General features: G+C 41.9%; 1 protein-coding gene across 1 annotated transcript; it reads right to left on the bottom strand.

The window, feature by feature from the left end:
* Window positions 1–164: 164 nt before the first annotated feature.
* On the bottom strand, window positions 165–21,719 carry EMP2 (epithelial membrane protein 2). The gene is made up of 5 exons (XM_032126456.1): window positions 21,543–21,719; window positions 6,986–7,097; window positions 4,872–4,965; window positions 3,393–3,539; window positions 165–2,823 (listed from the first exon to the last, which is right to left on the bottom strand). Exons 2-5 carry the CDS (start codon window positions 7,061–7,063, stop codon window positions 2,639–2,641), a joined length of 504 nt encoding a protein of 167 aa, XP_031982347.1. The 5' UTR covers window positions 7,064–7,097; window positions 21,543–21,719; the 3' UTR covers window positions 165–2,638.
* Window positions 21,720–22,029: the final 310 nt, after the last annotated feature.

Genomic DNA, 22,029 nt, shown 5'->3' with positions numbered 1-22,029 from the left:
GTCTTCAACAAAGGACAAAAATAATCAGCTTGTGGTTCTAGTACAGGCAGGAAGAATTTAATTTTACCTGTTCACACAAATATTCAACATTGTGTAAATATATCCCAAGCTTAAAGACAAGGTCAGATTGCTAAATGTATTGAGTTTGCTATTACAGCACAAGAATTTGTTTTAACTTTATTTTCATGTACATTCTCAGAATATATAGAGTATAGGAAATGGTATATTTTAAAGGCATATAAGGTAGAAAAAAACCCTAAAATATGTTTGTCCTGCTCAAACTCTAGTTCAGACTGGTTTGGTATTTGTTCACTTGCTGTGCAGAACATTCCCATCTGTTCCATGCGGCATCATGCATGTGCTGGTGTTTGTACACAAGTGGAGGTGTTGTGCATCAGTGTTTATTGTGTGTGTGCTTTTCACTTTATTATAAAGGGACAGAGCTTTTACTGTGGAATTAAACTATGTGTTCATGTGCATCTACATCTTTATTTTAAGTATTTGCTGTATAAATGACCTGAGCATTATCAAGGCAAGAAACTGAAGCCATCTCTGCAAGTCAGTGGCATAAAAGCTTAACTTAGAATTTTTCAGGAGTGTCCTCAAGATATTAGAGCTTTAATCCATATTTGTTTAAGAATTTCCCTTATTTTTTCATGGTTTAACAAATGTAGCAAAATGCCTAGTTAACAGTCTATCTACTTGCATCATTAAAACTGCATCTATTTGTTTAAGACAAATTCTGCTTGCTAGCAAAAACTCAGGTTTTGAACCTGAAATGTATTCAGCAAACTATAGAAACACTTTTTTAAAAAGTAGGGTAATAATTCTTGAAATTCAGAGCACCCCCACTAAGAGGAAAAACACCTGACAAAATACTAGCATCATGCTAGACTGGGGAGAATGCCTTTTCTTCAAACTGATTTGGGTTTTTTACTATTGTTACTACTTTTACTGTGATGTCCTGCTGCTCATCCTAATTTTTTAATAGTCTTACTGGGCTTTCTTTGCTCCCAAAAGACAAGCAGTACATGCCAAAGCATTTCAGGATGTTGAAGGAATGAAGATGGAATATATGACCCATCGCTCATGTTGGAGACAGTTCCTAAAAAGCTGTGCACCTGAACTTCTACTTTGTAATAAATCAAGGATAAATCTGAAGAAATCAGATAAAATTTCATTATCTGACTACATTAGACATCAACTGCTGTAGTAAGTATTAACTTCAGTAGTTACACTACCTTATGATACTGAACTTACTCCACTTTAAGTGTAATACCTCATTTAAAACCTATTTACTTTTTTACTGCCTGTGTATTGAGCCAGCTGTAGTGAATATACTGAAATAAATAAATAAATGGTTAAGAGCTTTTCAAAAGTCAAATCTGTACTTAAGCATCAAAGCTGTGACTAACCAGGCCACTTCATTCATTCTCCACATTGATCTCCAAACTCCAAAATCACCATCAGCCAAAGCCAGTATTACACTGCTGAGCAGTTAAGCCTGGTATTACAGCAAAAGATTTAGCTCACAAAACTACTGAAAAATAAAAACCACCAAGTCATGTTATCCTGAAAACCTATCCTGGAATTCATAAGCATAGTAATTGCATTCTGATTTGTTTAGTAGCAGTGTTTAGTTCCAGTAAAGTCCAGAAAGGAATTTAAAATTATTTTTTTTAAGGCCAGTTTCCTAATGGGCAGACTCAGGGAATGCTTTTGTACAGGACACATTAACCCTGAAATCACTACGTGATAAAAGCCTAGTGTAATAATAAACATGTTGAGTTTGGCTGCAAAAACCTGCATTTGGCATTGTTTGATCACCAGTCTGCTTAGAAATCTGCAGATGTAGGCACAGGAATGCGTTTTTGTTTCCCTTTTCTCCCTCCCAGAAAGGCTGCCCAAGGCTAAGCTGAAGGGATTCGGGACTGGAGTGGGGAGTTCCTCACTGCCCCAGCTGTGCTGAGCCCAAGCTGAACAGGGAATTGGCTGATAAGTGCTCCCACCAAAGGCTCTGTGTGCTTAAATTAAATGGGAAAGACAATCAAGAGAAACATTTGCTGGAGTACAAAAAGGACTTGTTTGCTTTTGCAAAGCAAGTGGTTTTAATAAAAACTTGATGACATTTACTGCACATTATAAAGAGCAGAACACTGGTCCTGCGCCAGGACAGACGCTCTGAGTGCAGCTTTGGGCTTTATAATTGTTTGCTTTTTCATTGTGATTTGGGCCTCGTTTTTTACATACCCTTATATTTAACATATTTCAAAGGGGTAGATCTGGTCCAGGAATATAGTTAGTATATTGCTTACAAATTAATTTGCATGGGCTTTATTTGGAATCTACTAGAGGCCAGGAACAAACTGTTTAGTAAAGGAAAACCATTTATGATGATGAAATATTTAAAAGAAATAACTTGGCTCTATCTTGCTCCAACCCCTGACCTGGAGGTGCCAGGCATTTCACTTCACCTGCCTTCTTTTTTTTTTTTTTTAATTCTGTTTCATATCAAGAACACAGTACGTTTTTAGAGAAACAATACCTTTACTACAAAACCATGTAAATGATTATATACAAAATGGTTACTGGAATTTGGTTTTGTACTGCAGTGACAGAAATAACTAGATGCTGACATTTATTTACGCTTCCTTAATACTAAGTACATCACTCCACTGATCAGGGTAAAGGCAAACGCAATCCAGGCTAAGACGAAGGAATAGCCATATTGGCCTTTGGAAACTTCCATTCCATATCCACGGCTCTGGTGCAGTTCTTCATGCCTGTCTGTGTAAATGGAAGCTGCAATCATAACACACAGACCTGCAGGAGGAAGAAAATAATAAAGGTTAGCACCTTAAAATATTATCAATACACACAACTATTCACTGTCTCTCTTCTGTCAGCTGCTCTCACCAATGTCCTTTCTTTGTAGACACTCGTTTTCCATCTTCAAACTAACCCGGAAGCATTTCAAGACAGTTTCTTTAGCATGCTTTAAGTTTGAAGTGCTGTTGTGTATCTATGTCATTTGCAGTGAACAGAAAATGATTCTGAACATCTGGTTAGTTTTAAAGTCTGACAAAAAACAAAGTGAGTACTTGCCTGTAATGATTACAGAGTTATTTAATGTGTACAAGAAGTTCAGAACCTCAAATTCTTTCCCTTCAAAGTTTAAATTACTTTATTCTGAGCAGTGATGACATCCATGTTTTACCTGCCTAAATATTACAGAATGGAACAGTTCACTGTTTAAACAAATATGAAGGATAAGATATGGCCTCAAGAGCACTACAGAGTTCTCAAGCAGCTCATTCTTTTTGAAACCTTTTCCCCCTTTCCTACTTTCACGAAAACATCATTAAAGTCAAAAGTGTTGAAAAATCACTCACATGACAGGAGCTGGATGATAGAGGTTAACACAAATCTTTCTCCTTGCTTTAGACGGAAGAGTTGAAGAATGAAAACCAGAAATGCCACACAACAGAGAATCGTAGACAGGATCATGGCAGCTTGAACAGCCTGAATTGACTGATACTCTGCAAAAGCAAAGCAGCCTTGATTAAAAATAGTTTCTCTCTTTGCCTACTCCTGCAAGGAGTAAAGGCGCAGAGCTGTGTTGTGTGAGCAGTTCAGTAGATGCAGCAAAGCAGTTGTGTGTGCATTGCAGAGGCTGGTCCTCTTCTGCTTCCTTGGTATTAATGCAGCCAGTGGTTTAGACTTCTAAAAGCTTCTCATCAAACTGAATGAGAATACTGAAGAGACTACTTCTGCCACACCATATCCTTTGCTGCCATCGATGTCCTAGAAGCACAGTGAAACCACCAGCTATCCCAAACAGCTTCCAAATGGAGACCCCAGCCCTCCACCAGACCTGGAGACAGCTCTGTCCAGGAGGATGTAACCAGACAGGATATCTACCCTTGGCACAAAAGGTTCCTCTCATTCAGGCTTTTCATCCTGTCAGTTACTTCACTGTAACTGGGAGCTGAAGTATCCAATACATTTTTAACCATGTGCAGCTGCTCTGTGTAACTTCGCAGTCCCGAGCTGTGTCACACAGCTGAGCTCCCATGGCTCCTCTCCTCCAGCACAGCCATGCTGCAGGCAGGAGCCCTGGGAGCAGCAGGCACACCTCAGCCATCCCCCTCATCTCCCCAGGGCGGGTACCTGACTGCAATGGACACACAGTAATACAGAGAACAAATGCAAACCCTTAAATCCGCGTTAGCTGAGATACCCTGTGTGGAGTGGATCGGCTCACTGCACATTACAGGCCCTAAACCAACCTGACGCTTGGAAAATAAAATTACTTCATGGGTACACAGTTCTTCAAATTATGTAGCTCTTTAATGTACACGCAGACTGAATGTCGAGAAATAAATAGAACATTTGAGAATACTTCCAATTTTTGTAAAGCAGGATATTACACTAGGCTGTATATTAAGACCTCTTTGTAAAAACTGCAGCTTGTGTTTTCTTCCACTTTTTCCCCCGTTCTTGTACACAGTCAGTAATCTCAGGTTCTTTAGTTCAATTCTGAGGCAAATTCTCTCACTTCAGATGACTTCACTGTTGTTACCTATCTAATTTTTTAAGAACTTGTTAGCACTCATTGTTAGTTGTTTGCATTTACTCTCTTGCACTGGTCTCTTAAGTGCACATGACAGTTCCTTCTGCTTTCCTCTCACAGAAACTGTTAGAACAATTGTCTTTCCAAAATGAAAACCAGTATTAAAGTTTTTAAAAGACCTGCCTAGTTAGAACATGCAGAGATTTTCAAAGAATTATATAACTGTCCTTGCAAATTTCATAGCAGTTTCACCACATCTGCTGAAGGAACATAGACACAGGCATGGAAAGACACTCACCATTGAATTCATCAGTGATAGCCATACAGATGCTCGTATTCGTGGCACACATTCTCCAGACATCTGTAGAAAAGTTATCTCCCACCCACCAGGCCTGCAAAATAAAAGTAAAGGACTCTTACAAGGAAAAAAACCAAACAAAACCCACAAAACTCCTTCATTGTCCAAGTGTCTACTGATCAGGTAAATCAGCTGGAACAATTTTCTGTTCATTTTTGGATACTTAACCACTCAAATGAAATGTGAGATCTCGTGGCAGTTTGGAATAAAGGTTATATAATTACCCCCAAGTCATTCTCATTTTAGACCTCTGTGAAGTAGGTAAGGGAATCTTAAACATCCCAAAGCACAAGGGATTTCCACTATTTGGTCAGAAATTTTGGATAGTGAGTGATTGCTCACTCCTTGAGACACCTAGACAAAGTGTGCTTTGTTCACCCAGACCCTGTTTAGGATGCACACCTCTCTGAAGGTAAAGCATGTGCTAATTTGCAGGAAATAGCATCACCTGTGAAACAGAAGTCCCTTATAGATGTCCTGGTTCCTGCCACCAAAGTGATTAATCACAATGCAATGCAGCTGTGCTGAGGTACACTGTGGCATCTGTCTGGTAATGGCTGGTGACAAATTAAGATCCTCCTGAGGTTTTAACATTCAAGGCAAGATGGTACTACAGTGTCTGAACAGATTTTTACAGTAGCCTGGAAAATGACAAGGTCTCCACAAGTGGCATTTCCTCAGGAAACCCATTCCCATTCCAATAGCTACCCAGGCCTTTGTTTTGACTAGAGCTGCAAAAAATATGACACTTAAGTACGATTCCTGGTAGGATCTGCTGCTTAAATAGATATTCCAGAAGCCTCAGAGCTTACTGTGCAGCTTTGCAAACAATACTGCAGTAAAAACTATAATATATTATGGTAGTAGGCATATGGATAAAAGGAACACTGTGTTTCAACAAAAATACTTACTTTCTCAGGATGCCGTTCGTTTGGGTTTTACAGTTCAAGTTAATATATTATTTTTCATCTCTGAACTCTATATAATATATAGATACATAATATCAATTCTAATAGAAGATGGTTGCATGGATAAAGGTTTTAATTGTTCAAAAGTAGCTAATGACACAAAGCAGAGTGCATAGGGTTTTACTTTTGCAATAATTTGGTTTGTGCGTAGCAGATTTGAACTAAGAGTAAGTTGCTTTGTCTACTGTCTTTGCTTTCTAAATATTCAAGGGAGCAGCGTCAGACAACCTGCTCTAGTGCTCAAATAATGACCTACTTCCATGGAACAATCAACCAGCTGACTAAAATGTAACATCTGAGTTTGTACAATTTTGCAATAAAAAGTTGTGGGTAACACATCATTTCACTTAGAGCATAGTCTTCACTAAACAGTATTTTCAGGAGCAAATTTTTTAATATCAAAAGCCTGTACATACATCAGACCTCATAGACAGATTTCAATGCACAGACTACTGATCAGGATAGTGGACTGTTTTGGAAAATGGAAAATTCCATTAAAAGTTAGATATAAATATTGGAGGGTAAATTTTTTCTGATCACAAAAATAAAATGGAAATTTGAAAATAATGCAACATAAAATATTCTAAAACTTTGTGCTGAAACTGCTTCAACTTAATGGACACAAACACATTCATGGTGTCTCTCATGATTTAACTGGGCATCTGGAACAGACACTCGTGAGGCAAAGCACACCTTGACTAAAATTATCCCCACACATTAATCATCAGCTGTTTGACTTCATGTACTTGACACAAAAGGACAGTGGATTTTCCCCCCCTCTCTCCCTCATATCCAGCTGAACCATGTCCCCAGGGCTACCCTGTAAATATCCTCCCTGGCCAAGCCTCTCCCAGGGGAGAGGATCTGCTGCATGCCTTGAGCTTACAACATGATGCCATACAAATATATGGCATATGCATGGATAGCCTTATCCACCTTTGTTACAGAAAGCTCTAAGAACACCAGTGTGCCTAACAAACTTAGGTCCTCTCAGAAAGCAAGTTGAAGATACAGAAGAAAAACTCAATTTATGAAGTAAAGAAATCCCTGTGTGTTTGAGAGAAAACAAGAAGAAATGACACTTACATTGTCAATAGTTGAGATGAACAGCAGCGCTGCTGAGGTTATGTGAAACACAATAATGAAGGCCAGGAGAATCAACATCCTTGCTCTGGGGAGGCTTTAGGCTGAGATAAATCTGTTGAACATAAGAAAGTATATGAACAATCTTTAAAAGCTGTCAGTGGATCAACCTGCAGTTATGGTGCTGTTAGAGACAGGAACATCAGATGCACATGTTCCATCTCCAGAGATACTTAGCTGGCATCACGGCTGTTAAAATGAATCACAACTTGAAATGAAGCCAAGAGATGCATTTTGCAACCTTCCAGCATGATGGCTGCCGTGAATAAACACATAAAGAAGTTTCATTCTGTGTGCTTCTCCAGCAAGGATGGAAAACTCCTTCATGTTGGCTTTGAGAGAAGTGCTTTTCAAATTACAGCCTCATGTGTAGTGATGCTAGAATTTCCACTGACTGTAGTAAGGGTCTTGTTTCAACCATCCTTCCAAAGAAGGAAGGACCAGATTTCAAAAGGATGCTTGTAGAACAAAATTAAGTGCATCAAGAACTACCTCCTACATTTAGTAACACCTATGTTGTACCTTAGGTCTCACATCCTTTGTTCATACAGTTGTAAGTTTTATCCATTGAATAATGACTAAGGACTACCATTTTCTTCAATATATTGCTCCCAATGGTAGGGCTGATCAAACCTGTTAGTCACATAATAATCCAGTGAGTTATTTTATGTTCAGTCACTTAATACTCTCTGTAGGCTACCTATTACCTTCATACCTTATTTAACCCACTTACTACAATGTCACATCTCACGTGGAAAAAAACACATTCTCATGTACAAGAGAATCAGAAATTGTATTTAACTGGAATCCCCAGGAAATCTGTGGGCACATAACAAATAGTTTAGGGTAAACTGCTGCTACTAATACTCAGAAAAATGCAATTGCTTGACATATCTATTCCCTCTTGGACAGAGATTCTCGCAAATTAATATGTGCTATAAGGAATCTGCAGTCTTGCAGATCTTTGCAGTTAAGGTGCACCATTCTGTACATCATCTGCATGTTATCACTCATCAGTACATTAATGCATATTTCTGCCTTGCCTTTGCTTTGGACACATTCTATGATGTCAAATGATGCCACTCACATAACACAGTAAATATCTAGAAGAAAGGGCAGCTATGAGGTTTTTTTTAAGACTTCCATGATTTTTTTCATGTCTAACCCACTCTCTCCTACTGCCAGTTACTGGAATCATGAACCACATGAATAATTTAGCCAAATAAAAGGACTACTCGGACAGCATTTTTAAAGCAGCTCCACTGGCACTCTCATCAGGGCAAATAATAACTACTCTGCAAAACTTTAACAAAAAGATAATTGACAGCATAATAACTCAGTGAATAGAGACCAGGAGTTCCAGACTAATCCTCTGCATCTCCATCTCTGTACTGCAGTACAGCGTTATAACAAGCTCAAAGGCAAACAGCATTAAAGTGCTTTTGGGAAAAGTAAGTGGACAGCCTTATATCCGTATCTAATTGGAATGACTGAATGGAAAAGCCAAGTCAACCCTGAAATAGGAAAAGCATCTACTCAAGTGTGTATTCCTTCCCATTTCCTCTCTGTTAAACTTTGCCTTCTCAGCCACAACAAAGGACAGAAATTGGCAATTTCCTCCAATGAGTTGATTCTACAGTATGACTCCAGGTCCTGTGAATGCAGTTCTGCTTCTAGAAATGTCATTCATGGCTCTCTATTGAGCCTTGTTTGACTGAAAGGAAGGAAAAAGGAAAAACCCACTATACAAAAAGTGGGTTTGTATAATGTCACATCAAAATATTTTCGTTGTGATATGTACCAGTTTTTGCACAGGACCCTCTTGTCTTGTGGCTGGTTTTTTCTTTTTCATTTCTTGCACAGATGGTATCTAAGCATTCAATAATGCAACAATCATCTGCCATATAAGGAGAGAGAACCAAATTGTACTCGGTATTATTTTAAGAATAACAATAAAATTTCATCTTATTACATGAAGTATCATAAAGTAAGACCAAAAAATGCAATCTAATTAAAACCAATCTTGCAAAAGCAAGACTTGCCAGCGCAGAAGAATCCACTTTCTCTTCAGTCAAGTAAATATTTTAGTTTTACTGTTTTCAGCCATAAAGAGAAGTGTTTCAGACAGGACAGATAAACCTGTATGGCTGGTGAGGAGAAGACATTTTTTTTTTTTACCCAAATAAAGCCAAGATTAATGGAAAGAGATTCTTGTTTTGTCTTCGCAAAAAAAAAACCAAAACCAAAAACAACAACAACAACAACAAAACAGTAAGAAAGGTCTGATGTTTCTGTTACGAAGACCCTTCCTAACAACCATCTTTAGATACCTCCTCCTGACTTGCTGGCAACTGCTCCTTTCATGAGCTGCTACAACTTCTGTGCACACAGTGCTACAACAATGACACATGGATACAGGAATGAAATACACTGGGGAAAGGAAGGAGACAGACCATTTCCAAGTAATTAATACCAGGAAAAGTCAAGAAGAACTGTTATCCAGTCTGTCATCTAGAGCAGGATCCCAGAAGTGCACAGACCTCAATCACTCCTACAAACTTTCCCTTCCCATGAAGACCAAGGAGTTTCTGTGGTTCATCCCAGCCTGCACAAGGAATAATGAAGGGAGGAGAGTTTTCCAGAGAAACTCTCTGTGATTTGTGGGCAGGAAGCAAAGAGCAGCTCCCCTCTTCCAAGATGCAGCCAGCAACATCACAGATGCTACTACAGTATCTGCACCCCTCTCTAGGCAGAAATTCTGGATTTCATCTCCCAGAGACAACTACTAGTCCTTGTCCATTCTACACAAGGCTGGAATTCAAAAGCTTACTGTGAAGACTCAAGATTCTTCCACTCCCTCAGCAAGAAGCTCTTCCTTCCCCGATCCTCTGAGGACAGCCTGCCTGGAAACCTCTGGACATAGTTACAGAGCACTGTTTGCATTAATGTTCAGAAGTCTTACTCTACTAATGTATTACCAATCAAACACTTTGTTATTCTGCACACTGGCTGTACTCCTTTTCTTATTTACCATGAACTGTTTCCTGGGCAGAGTGATTTCTCACCTTCTCTCATTTGCAGTTGAAACACACTATGCTCTCAGGTCAAGGTGTTCATGATTTTTAAGTACACTGCCTTTAGGCATTGATGAAGACTGGGATGATGTAACAGATACTGTTCACCATTCCCCAAAGTGGCTTGAATTCTTTTAATAGTTTTTACACACACACACACACACACACATATATGAGAAAATATTTTTGGACACAGTATAGTTACAATGATGGAGCCACTCTTCTCAGAAGTGTGTGATGAAAAGACTACAGGCAACAGTTACAAGTTGCAACAAAAAATATTCCAATTGTGAAAAAAGTATTAATTATATTCAATGAGCATGATTAAGTACTGGAACAGGGCCCATGAGGCTGTGGGATCTCCATTCTTGGACATCTTCCTGACTTGACTGAAGCAAGGCCCAGAACGTCCTGATCTAACCCCCTGCTTGGAGCCAGAGTCTGCACTAGAGACCTTCACAGGCCCCTTCCAGCTCAGTTCTCCTGTCAATCTGTAGCTATTTCAGGAACCTCCCTGTACTAATCTCCAGCAAAGTTCTGACAAAGAGAACATAATATTTGACTTAGCTCATCACATGTGTCATTAAAAACAGATTCGGGGGTTATAGTAAGGATGACGTTGGATGTCAACATGAATTCCTTCAATTGCAAGCCTCAGCATTTAATACCACTTCACAAGGTACGGTGTAAGGCAGAAAGGTACAGGTACTGCTGAGCTACAAATGCAGACTGCCACTGGATCCAGAAAGAGTAAGTTACAGGAATCCCACTGAACACATCCAGATTTGTTGTGGTAATAAGGTTTCCCACAGATGCTGTTAAGTTGCAGGATACTTGCACAAAACACACTGAAAACAGAAAGCCAGTTATAATAACAACACATATTTTTTTCAATTAGTGCAGAAGAATTGTTTCTGGGTAATGCTCCAGTGCTGCTCCATGTTGCACTGGTGTTGGGGAAGATGGAACAGGAAAACCTTGGAAATATGATTGCCTGACAAAAGATTTTGGGAATATGAAAACTACAGGCAACATCGAAATGAAAGCCACTTTTGAAATACCAGATCTTAGTTACTGAACAACTAGAAAACAATGGTATGGCCACTGAAGTAATCCCCTCTTGATGGAACAATACCCTCTGCTTGCAAACAGGTCCAAGGGTCAGAGCAGACCCTACTAGCTCAGCAGAAGGGGTCCAAAGAGTAGTTTTTAGAAGTTAAGATGTAACACTCTATGGTAATATAAGAACTCTTATAGGCTGTATGTAAATGCTATAGGATTTGTATCTTGTATTAGATTGGTTAGTGACAATTAGAATATTCAGTACAGAAGATGATTTATTGTATTGTAACCAGGACTTCAGACTTTCTCTATTCCTCTCTTCCACTTCTACTCTTACTTCCACTCTTGCTCTTACACCCTCTCTCTCTCTCTCACCTGCTTACTCTCTTGGGCCTGCTCAGAGCTGAGTCTAGCAGCTCTGAGCAGTGCCCCAATACCCACGCCCTTTACAATAAACCGACTGTGTCCCAAGACCTGCTTATAGAGATCTCTCCATTCGTCTCCGTCCCGACCGAACCCGCCCATAACCTACACACTGGGAGGATAAATGCTGCAGCCACACTTCTCTCGAATCTTTTCAGTAATGCAGACTTTTGGAAGCAGTAGTTTACACTTGCCATGGCAGAGCCCAATGAGCTTTAGAAGAAGAGGCTAAGAAAGGCCTCTGCTATAATCTCCTGGACATGCAGAGACAAGTACCTTTATACAAGATAAGACACTACAACCATCACAGAACTGCGCAGCAAAATAAGGTATCTAGGCCAGGGTTTCCAACATTTCTGTACTGTCGCAAGCAAACACATTTCAAAACTGGACTGTCTCCCTATGTCAAATCACACACACAAACACATCCCCTCCAGAAAAGCCTCAGTTTAACTTTAGGATAAAATTCGCCTTTAATGTCCATCAGTACAAAGAAACATGACTATTTAAGGTTTTTCTGCTGCTTAGTACAGCAAGCAACCAAAAATGAAAATAGTCTTTGACAGTTCTTAACAGAAGTTTTATCACTGCTTTCCAACCCAGATACCATCTCCACAACAGAAGCTTTCCTTTCCTCCCATGCAGTTCAGCTCTGCTGCCAGGCTGTTTCTCATGTTTGTGCATACTTGATTTTTGCAACCAGTGAAACACATACGTATGTTTATCCTGAGCTCATGTGCATTGGGAAGGCTGGAGCTTACTACACTGGCTGCTGCCCTCACTCCCTAAGATCAAGTCAGGGTTTTTTAATCATCTTCATCTGAGCCCATGTATGAGAAAACTTCCACACAGACAATCCTGGTTCATACTCTTAGAAACACTGTGAAATCTGTGCAGAACAGCTCCTACTCTGCACAGACCAAGGCTGGGGGTGTGCAGACTGCTCAACACCCACATTTAGTGTGCTGAAAAGACACACCCAAAACAAGGGGTAGAGGATCCTGCTAAACAAGTTATGGTACCTGCAGCTCTCCGCACTGAGATGTTTCACTGCAACTAGAACAGCAGGTCTTTGGGCCATCAATAAGCATTCAGTTCAGCTGAACTTTCTTGAGGTCACTGGTATAAAACTGAATCAAAGCAAACCTTAATTATCAATTCTTCTGCCCCTCAGTGCTATAATTAAGTCTGACTATGTGAATTTAGAAGAAAAAGTTTGTATAGTTGTAGCATGAGAAGTCTGTCATCTTGTGATGCATCATAAGTTGTTTGGATTTACATGTTTTGCTCAGAGTTCTTGTGCCACATCTCATGGTGTCTCATGACAGAGAACTCAGAAGTTGGCTCACATTTTGCCTGGACCATTGTCTCTAAACTTGCATAAAATTCCCTGGTTTATAAAGAACAGAGTGATACTGTTAACTTTCTTCTATTTTTTTTTAATCAAGTATGAAGAGTTCTGTTTTTCTTGTGTGATTCTCAGAACTGGAACCAAAAGTGAAGTCTGAATACAGCAGACTTTCTCCCATGCCAGCAAGAGCTTTGAGGATTTTAACAATCCTCTGATGACTAAATATCAAACAACATAAAGGACGAGAAAATCAGGAAATGTAATACCAAGAGAATAATTACACCAGTTGAAACAACTTACTCCAGTTTCTTTATTTCCTCTGTCTGAGTTAATTTAACAGTTGGGAACACCAACACTCTTCATGTTCAAGGGTACATTCAGATTGTGACCTGTTTTCATGCTCAGGTGTCACCCAGCTAACAGTCAATACAGAAACGCAATGTCCTCCTTCAACCAGTCTCTGCAGCCAGTTAGAGACCTCCAAGAAGCACTGGATGGCTCTGACTACACCTCTACAATACTGAATGGGGACCCAGGAGGGAAATGCAAAGTACGAGTTAACAGTCTACACAGCAGATGGCTCCCACCCAATTTCTTCCTGGTATGAAGCTAAGCATGAAGAACATTGTGTGTTCTACATGAAATAAAATTTCAGGTCCCTGCTTGATGCTGGCTTTGGAATCAAGAGGGCTAAGTGTCCTGTGAGCCCCTCAATGGCACAGAGACCATCAGCTCTTTTTGCTTGCTGAACTGAGAACACACTCAAGCCCACAGCTCTTCGTGCTACCTATTTTATGTGGAAGGAGAAGAGATTGTCACTTACACTTCCACCTGCTTTTCAAAGTCCTTCCTCACAAAGCAAGGAAATCAGAAGGAAATGAATCTATGTTCCCTGCACTCAACCACTGTATGAAGGCAAAAAAAAAAAAAATCAATACAGCAAAAAATTAATCCACACTCTTCCGAGAGTTCTATTTGAATTAGAATATTTATGGCTTTTTTAACACAATGGCAGAAAATGAAAGTAGGGTCATCCTATCAGATCTAGATTTATTGGTGCCCTTGCAGCAGGCTATGTTAAGACCCAGCAACCTCCAGCACAATTACAGCAGTCAACTTGTTGTGTTTTGATAGTGAAATACAGGGGCTCAGAGACAAACTTGCAAGACATGGCATGACCTAGCTTTTATCTATTTTATTCCAGAAAATCTTGCCTTGCAACCAAAGCCCTGAGGTCTGCTCTTTGTAAGCACCACAACTAATACAAATGTGCACCTATAGCTTAATAAAACTTTCTGGTTTTACGGTGTTTGGATGTCTGTCCATCCTGCTGGTACTGGTGGGACTGCCTGAGCAACAGCAAGCTTAGAGTGAACAAGCTTGTGTTCTTGGCCTCCCTATCACCTGTGGGTGAGGTGATGCTCAAGCAGCCTTTCAGCTCTTTCTCAAGCAACTTCATGAACAATAAATCTGGTCTCCACTTCAGAAACCCCACCTAGTTACCAAAAGTGAGAGAGACTGTGATTACAGGTGGGTCTGGCAGATTTCTCCAGATTTCTTCCCTTCTCACCCTGTCCTCCTCATTAGAGCTATGCTACCAAGCCAGAACTCCAAAGTCTAGGAAATTATAACCCTGTTGTTCCATATGTTTCCAAACAAAACCAAGAAACAAATTGCAGCAAAAATGCAACATGCTAGCTTTGAGTATGGAGACCCAAAGAAGCTGATGATTCTAATTTCTTAGGAATGCTTTTAATAAAGTTTTGACCTAGGGATGCCAGCATTGCTGCCACTTCAGTAACTCTGTCAGTCATTTATTTGCAAACAAGTTTGGGCTGCGTTTAGACTTGCCCTACCACTCCTTTCACTACGGCCCTGCTGTGTGCACTGCAGAGGAAAGTCATTGTGCCATGAAGCCTTTGTGGGCAGACTCAGCAGAAGGAAACCAGCAGAACCTATGGGAAAGCAGGAACACAATGCCCTGTTGTAGGGTGGGGAAGTGTCACTTACAGGGAAAATGAGCCTTGTGACATCTTACCTGAAAATCCTAAAATATAGCCTGAAGCTTAAAAACTTCAAGATAGATGTATTCAAATGCTCCAGCAAAACCTGAAGAGACTACCAGCCACTATATGCTGAGAAGACAATTTAGCAGGTACATAAGTCAGCTGCCTACACAGACAGACATATTTGAATGAAAGTCTTTAAGACTTCATCTTCTCAAAACTGACCACAGGGTTTTATGTGGTCAGCAGAAAGAGAATGTTTTTCCTCCTCCAGCAGCACAAACCACACCTTCCTCAAAAGTAAATCTTTTACACATTCTTCTGTTTCCCTAAAGCACTTTTTCTTGTAACTGTACTTTTATACTAGATAATAATGATCTCATATTTAAGATGTTCTATATCTGCATCTAATCCCAACACAACCCACAGTGGTGTAAGGTAGGCTGCCAAATTACTAAATAACACCCAAAAGGGTTGCAATTAATGCCTGATTCCCATCATAGCAGTCCACTCTTCCACCTTCAGTTTACACTGAGCATCACATGCCTTTGGCAAATGCTAACAAACATAACAAACAGTCTTTAATCAAAGACACCCCATGGATCAAGAGATCGGTTCTCAAACGGCACATATTGTTTGAGAAAACCCAGCAGTAATTTGAGAGAAGTAACTGCTTGTATACTGCACTTTCTGGTTTCTTACAAAACATAAATGTATTCTGTCAGCTTTCACAAAGGCATGTGCAAAACATGTTATAAAATGTTTGTAACTTGAAGTATGTATGCGTAGAGCTTAACTGTATTCTTAGAAAATGAAAGAAAGCACACAGCATTTCAGGTGTTCACTGCATCCTCTCTGTTCAGCCAGTTTGCTTGTTGTGCACCAGATACCACTTCAATATAAACAAAACTGTGGTGTACATTAAAGCCTTCATAACAATCAAGCGGGTCTAAAAGTACTTAAAGCTTGTTTTCCTAAGCTTAACAAGACAAGAACTTCTCGTTCTGACTTGTTCATTTTAAAAGATCAAGACAGAATGGGGGTATGCTTGCAGGTCAAGGCAAACACATGGAAGGAAAAAGAACTGTTTAACTTAGAGATGAAAATAAATGGCTATAAATCAGGTGTGAGCACATTTAGGATGTAAATTACAACTCTTAGAGCTGTCACATTCTGGAACAGCCTTACAATCACCACAGCACAGAAAAAAGAGAACCATCTCCACAAGAAAGTATTTCTGTGATGCAGGGACAGTGCTAGCAGGGCGACAGACACGGTGTCCTGAGAGGACCCTGCAGCTCTGCTCTCCTGTGAAGCCTCTCAACAACTTCATTGAGGTCTCTGTGTTCACAACAGGCTTTTGCATGATACCCATGCCCTTGGCACTGCTGAATTCTCTGCCGTGCTCCAAGGGCTGCAGGCAGTGCTGGGAGCAGTGCTGGCTGTTGCCCAGCACAGTAACACCATGGTGATCACGATGACACACAGCCAGCTTGGAGGGACGATTTGTTTCTCAGGTGGGCGGCAAAGCTTCCAAGAGCAAGCACGGCCTGTGCCCCTTGTCTGAGGGTAGCCTAAGGGCCACCACTGCCTGTCAGCCCTCCAGGGCAGTGGTCAGGAGCCACAGAGCCCTTTGCAGCCTGCTGGGACAGCCCTGCCTCTGGCTCAGGGAAGCAGTGGCTCCATGGAGCTGGACAGTGACACGGGACTGTTCTGATAAGCTATTCAAGCTATGAGAACTCCCCTGGGAACCTGCTCCTGAAACAAACAGCTGAACTGAGGTGTGGCCTGGCCTCACCCCTGCTTAATCACTATGTGGCCACATTTCAGTGTCGAGGTCGTCCCTGTTCAATACCGTGGCAGGGCAGGGAGTGACAGACCAAGTAAAATACCAGATCTCTGTATCAGGTTGACAGATAAAATGTGTCCTCAGTCTGAGTCAATGAAAAGGGAAAAAAAAAAAAAGCACACCTGCAGTATTGACTACACATTAAAATAGTTCTGAGCAAATCTCAGACCCTGGGCTCTACTGACTACAGACTGCTGCTTATCCAGAGATTATTCCAGATACAACAGAACAGCTCAAGTGATTTATGATGTTCCACCTAATTAACCAACAAACAAAGGCAGAAAAGGTCTGTCTTTCCAGATTGAAAGCAATGTGTTTAATTCTGTAGAAATAAAAGCTGATATTGTTTTAACTTTGGCAGATGCTCTGTGGAAATTGCTAGCAATTAAATGTGTTGCGTTCACTGTTGTAAAATTTTCAAACTGCTTGTTTTGATTTGGCTTTGACTAGCTCTGTGTTGAGAAATTTTGTTTTTAGTTATTTCAGAGTTTACACATCATCTATCAAGAGTGTGAAAACACATTTCTATTGGTGGTACAACAGTTGGTTATAAAATAAAAAGCTCAAACTCTCCACAACTACTACTACTTTGTTTGACAGCAACATTGTAGCACAGGATTATATTTAATACTCAGCCTACCTCCAGAATGCAATTTTTACACTGTAATTTGTAATCAGTGCAATAAAGTTGCCATGTGGACTCTACAAGTCCAGGTAGGAAGATTTCTATCCCTTGTTTGAGCACACTTAGTGCACAGCTCTTCTACACTGGCTGCTGTATGGGAACAGCTCAGTCCCCTCAGCCCTTGGGTCACTTTGCTCTACCCCACAGCTGCATTTTGACCAGGCTGGACAGTGCCTGGGTCACTGCACAGACACAGTGCCAGGTCCTGGCACACCAAGCACCCTGACAGATGGGCAGGCTCAACCAGAGCCCTTCAGTTCTTCACAGACTGTTCTGCAGTCTCTGAACTTGGTTTTGTTTCTGCCTTTGAACTAAGCAGCGGGTTTGTTGCTTCTGTGAATTGAGCACTGCAAGCCCTGGAGAGTAGGTGAGTGTGCATAGCCCACCTGGCAGCACATGCACCTCAGCAGAGACATCCAGGGCCTTTGGAAGGTCTCTGTCTGGAAGAAGGCCAGAATTTTGATCTATTTCAGGACACTAAACACCTGCATTAAACACCCAAGGGAGTGTTCATACTGCCCACCTTGGCTGTTTGCAGCCCATGCAATTCCAAACATAGCACAGTGTTTAAGAATCAGTGAAGCAAACCATAAATATATATCCTATAGCTATCTCTAAGGGGTATTTGAGTCAGTCCACTTTCTGCTCCACCTACAGACTCCTGTGAAGATCTCTACACAGCCAGAGGGTTGTATTTTAAGGTCACACCCAAATTATGAGGCTTCACCTGGCATGCACATACCATCATTAAGCCTGCCCATGAAACTTCATCGGCAAAACAAAAAGGTGTAATTACATTTTCCCCATTCAGTGGAGAAATAATAGTTCCTTTGATGGATGAATTCGGGCCATCAGGCTTTCTCTTGAGTCCTACCCAGGAAGATATATTTTCTAATAATTATGATGCTTACCTTCCTAATGAAGTCATAAGCATCACCTGACATTTTGAGATATATTTTACAAAATTATCTACTCTCTAAAACAATAAAGTTTTCAAAAAAAAAAAACAGCAAAAACTGAAGCTCCACTGCAAAGATTATGGTTTGCTTTGAGCATCCAAAAAACAAACAAACCCTAACAAACACTGAACAGCTCCATGAATGGAATTCCTTAGCACTGTGCTTACGTTTCCCCTGCATTCCCTCTGAGACCAATGTGATTTCAATAAAATCTGTGCATTCCTTTCTACTTTCAAATTTGGCTGTGCTGAAGTATCACATGGATTTTATATACAGGGTTTGGTTCACTTCAGAGCAAATCTCTTTCTTATTAGTTCCTGTATAACACAGTGCCTCATTCTGCTGGGTCTTCTTCCAACAGGAACATGGAGGAGGACCTGGAAAGTATATCTGACAGCTAGCAATATAAAAGATCCTGTCCCCAGAGACCTACTTATCTCTTTAATTAAACGCATTCTTGTCCTGATTTATGTGGGGGTGTCATGTCTTACATGATACTCAAGACACAAATAAAACGTGAAGTGCCAGTGGAAAACCAAAACATATTCAAGCCCCTGAGGTGAAAAGGGAAGAGTCTCCTTGTGCTGCCATTGATCTAATTTTTAAATGGACAGGGAAACACCATTATGAAAGGAGACAGCCTACACCTAATATACTTAGCAAAAGTAGAGGAAGGTCTTGCTTCTCTAAATAACCACATGGGACTCACGAGTACAACAGTCTTCTAATCGCTGAAGGAATGTCAAACCTGAGATGGGAAACAACCTTGAGACAAACAAGACAAAAAAAATAAAAGCCATAATAATGGAAGTAAGAGAAAGACATAAGGCAACTGTGAAGCAAGAGATGCTAATAAATCAAGAGGGGTCAAGTGCATTAACTGAAAGTGGGTGCAAGATGGAGATGTTCATTTCTTCTAAGCAATGTGGGCCAGCAACAATAACTCCAGCATCTATGAACTGAGACAGAATCTTTGTCTAAGATAATAATGTTGCAGCAGCCTTCAGTCTTGACCTGCTCAGTCTGTTGAACAACTTCCTTTATTAACAAGGTTTTAAATCTGTGTAACCAAATAAAACTCACTCTTTTTCCTCACTGGCAAATCCACAGCATAATCAACATTGTTTGTGTGTTTACAATAGAAGTCTTTCCAGACCACAAATAAAGAATACACCACCAGTAGTGTCTTGTCTACTGACTGTATGTTGTTTTTATCTGAAATTATCACACCATTTTCCTTCCCAAATGAGCATATTAACAAGAAACTGATCACCTTCTAAGAGTCTTCATAGTATTGCTGCATTTCAGCTCCAGTTAATGTTGGCAGCTATTGACAGAGCAATTCCTGGATTCCTGGCTGGGCAGACAGCTACCTGGTAACATCCCTGTCAGCCACGCAGCTGGTGTGATACAATCTGTACACATCTTTATTCAGCACGGAGGATGAATCTTAGGTATCCCAACAATCTATTTCCTAACTCAACTCTACAAGCTCACAAAGAGATTCAGAGAACAGCAAGAGTTCCTTCTTTCAATGTCTTTGAATCAAAGGTGAACTCCTTAAATCTTATGCTGAATAAACTCTATCAGCTTTTGGTGGCCATGTTTACCATGTGTCTTTGTTTCCACTCCCACTTTGATTTCGCCAGCTGTGGCAAGTACCTGTACCCCAGCTGCATTCCTTAGGATGGCATTTGTCACACACGCTCTTACAAAAATGTAGTAGGACTCCCCAGCAAACTGCAATTCCCGTTTCTCCCCCCAGGAAAACTCGTGCCCAATAGTCCCCTACCACTTGTGTGGATTCCTGCCTGCCCACATCTGCAGCCACCTGGCACCTCAGCCCCAGCAGTCCAGCCTCACAGCTCTTTCCTGAATTACATGGAAAGCAAAGCCTTCAATATCTGAGAGCAGGTCTGGGTGAAGGAGTCATTATAGACTATTTTTATTTGACAGAGAAAACATCTACTCAGGCAGGTGAGAAGGCTTATTTTATACAGTTAACACACCAGCACAGTATGTACAGAGTACATACAGTACATATGAAAGTAAATTAAGAGAAAGAGCAACTTTTCGTTTTTCTGATGATGAGCCAACCATAGCTGTTTACTTCCAAAGTTCCTAAAGAAAACTCCAACAAAATTCAGTGTGGATTTCACAGCTATTCAGTGAGTTTCTTCACAGCCCTGTATCAAGTCAGAAAATACTTCTAAGATGCTATACTGCAATAACTACTGATCATTTACATACTGGGAGGAAAAAAAAAATACCTTCCTGCACCGTGTGAACAATGTACTCCTGCCAAGAAATGAACAGAGAGGCTGAACTGCAGGTTTCTTGATGGCAGCATTCTGTGAGTAAGAGCAAGCCCTGGGTAAGTCTGCTGAGGAGCGGACAGCAGTGCACTGTTCTTCCTAGAAATGTCCAAACAAGGAGCTGACCTCTCAAATTCAATACTCAATATTGCAGACAACCCACGTTACTGAGAGCTGCCTGTCCAGTATCTGGCACACAACCTCCCCGGTGTGAGTGGGGCATTACATACGGATAAAAACCACCAGTGAGTGGAACTGCAATTCGACTCAAGTGGAAAAACGCTTAATGCTGGCAAAAACGTCATAAACCGAAATCTGCACTGAATTACATCTAAGTATATTTTCCTTCCACTGCGCGGGGAGGGCGGGAGCTGCCAGGAGCTGCTACAACGTTACTGCAACACACGCGAACTCCGCTGAGAGTCGATTACAGAAAAGAACAGAAATGAACCATCCCGTGGAGAGCGCGAACTTTCTACTGGCTTGGCCCAGCCCGGACTCACTGGCGAGGAGCCCCTCGGCCCGCCCCGTCCCGCGCCCCGACGCCCGGAGCGAGGGAGCGGCGCCGGGACTCGACGGCAGCGGGACCGCTCTCCCCGGCCAGCCCAGCGACACCGCGGCCACCGAAATGAAATGTGCTTCGTAGTAAACAAACGCGTGCTTTTTATTTTTCCCCCCTTCTGGCGGTTTCTTCCTCCCCTAGCCGGCGACGCTGCCCGCTCCCCTCGCCGCCGCCCCGCTCCCCCCGCGCCCCCCGCCCGGCCGAGGCTACTCACGGGCGCGGGCCGGCGGGCAGCTCTCCGGGGCTGCGACCGTCTGGCGGCGGCGGCGGTGCCTCCGCCCGCCCTCCTGCGGGAATGATGTCAGCGGCGGCTGGGTGTGGAACCAGGAGGGCTTTCAAAAGTGCCCCCCGGCCGCTGGCGGCGGGAGAGGGGTGTGAGTGTGTGTGTGTGTGTCTGCGAGAGTGTGCGGGCGCGGAGGGAGGGACAGACGGGGCGCGCACAGGAGAAACTTTCCCCGCCCGTTCCCACTCGGCGGCGGGCGGGCATCCAGGCGCGCCGCCGCCCGGCCCTCCCCGGGGGCGCTCGGCCCGCCGTCCCCCGCGGCCGGGGCCGGTCCCCGCAGCGCTACCCCCGCCGGCCCCCGAACAGAGCGGGGTGGGCCCGGCGCACGGGATGCCAGCGGCCGGGCGCTCGTCCCGCTCCCCGGGCGGCCCCCGCCTTCCGTCTCGGCTGACCCTCCCGGAGGAGTGACCGCTCCGTG

The sequence above is a fragment of the Corvus moneduloides genome, chromosome 16 (genome assembly GCF_009650955.1).
Source record: "Corvus moneduloides isolate bCorMon1 chromosome 16, bCorMon1.pri, whole genome shotgun sequence".
Lineage (NCBI taxonomy): Eukaryota > Metazoa > Chordata > Aves > Passeriformes > Corvidae > Corvus > Corvus moneduloides.
This window is presented reverse-complemented; position numbering and strand designations above follow the sequence as displayed.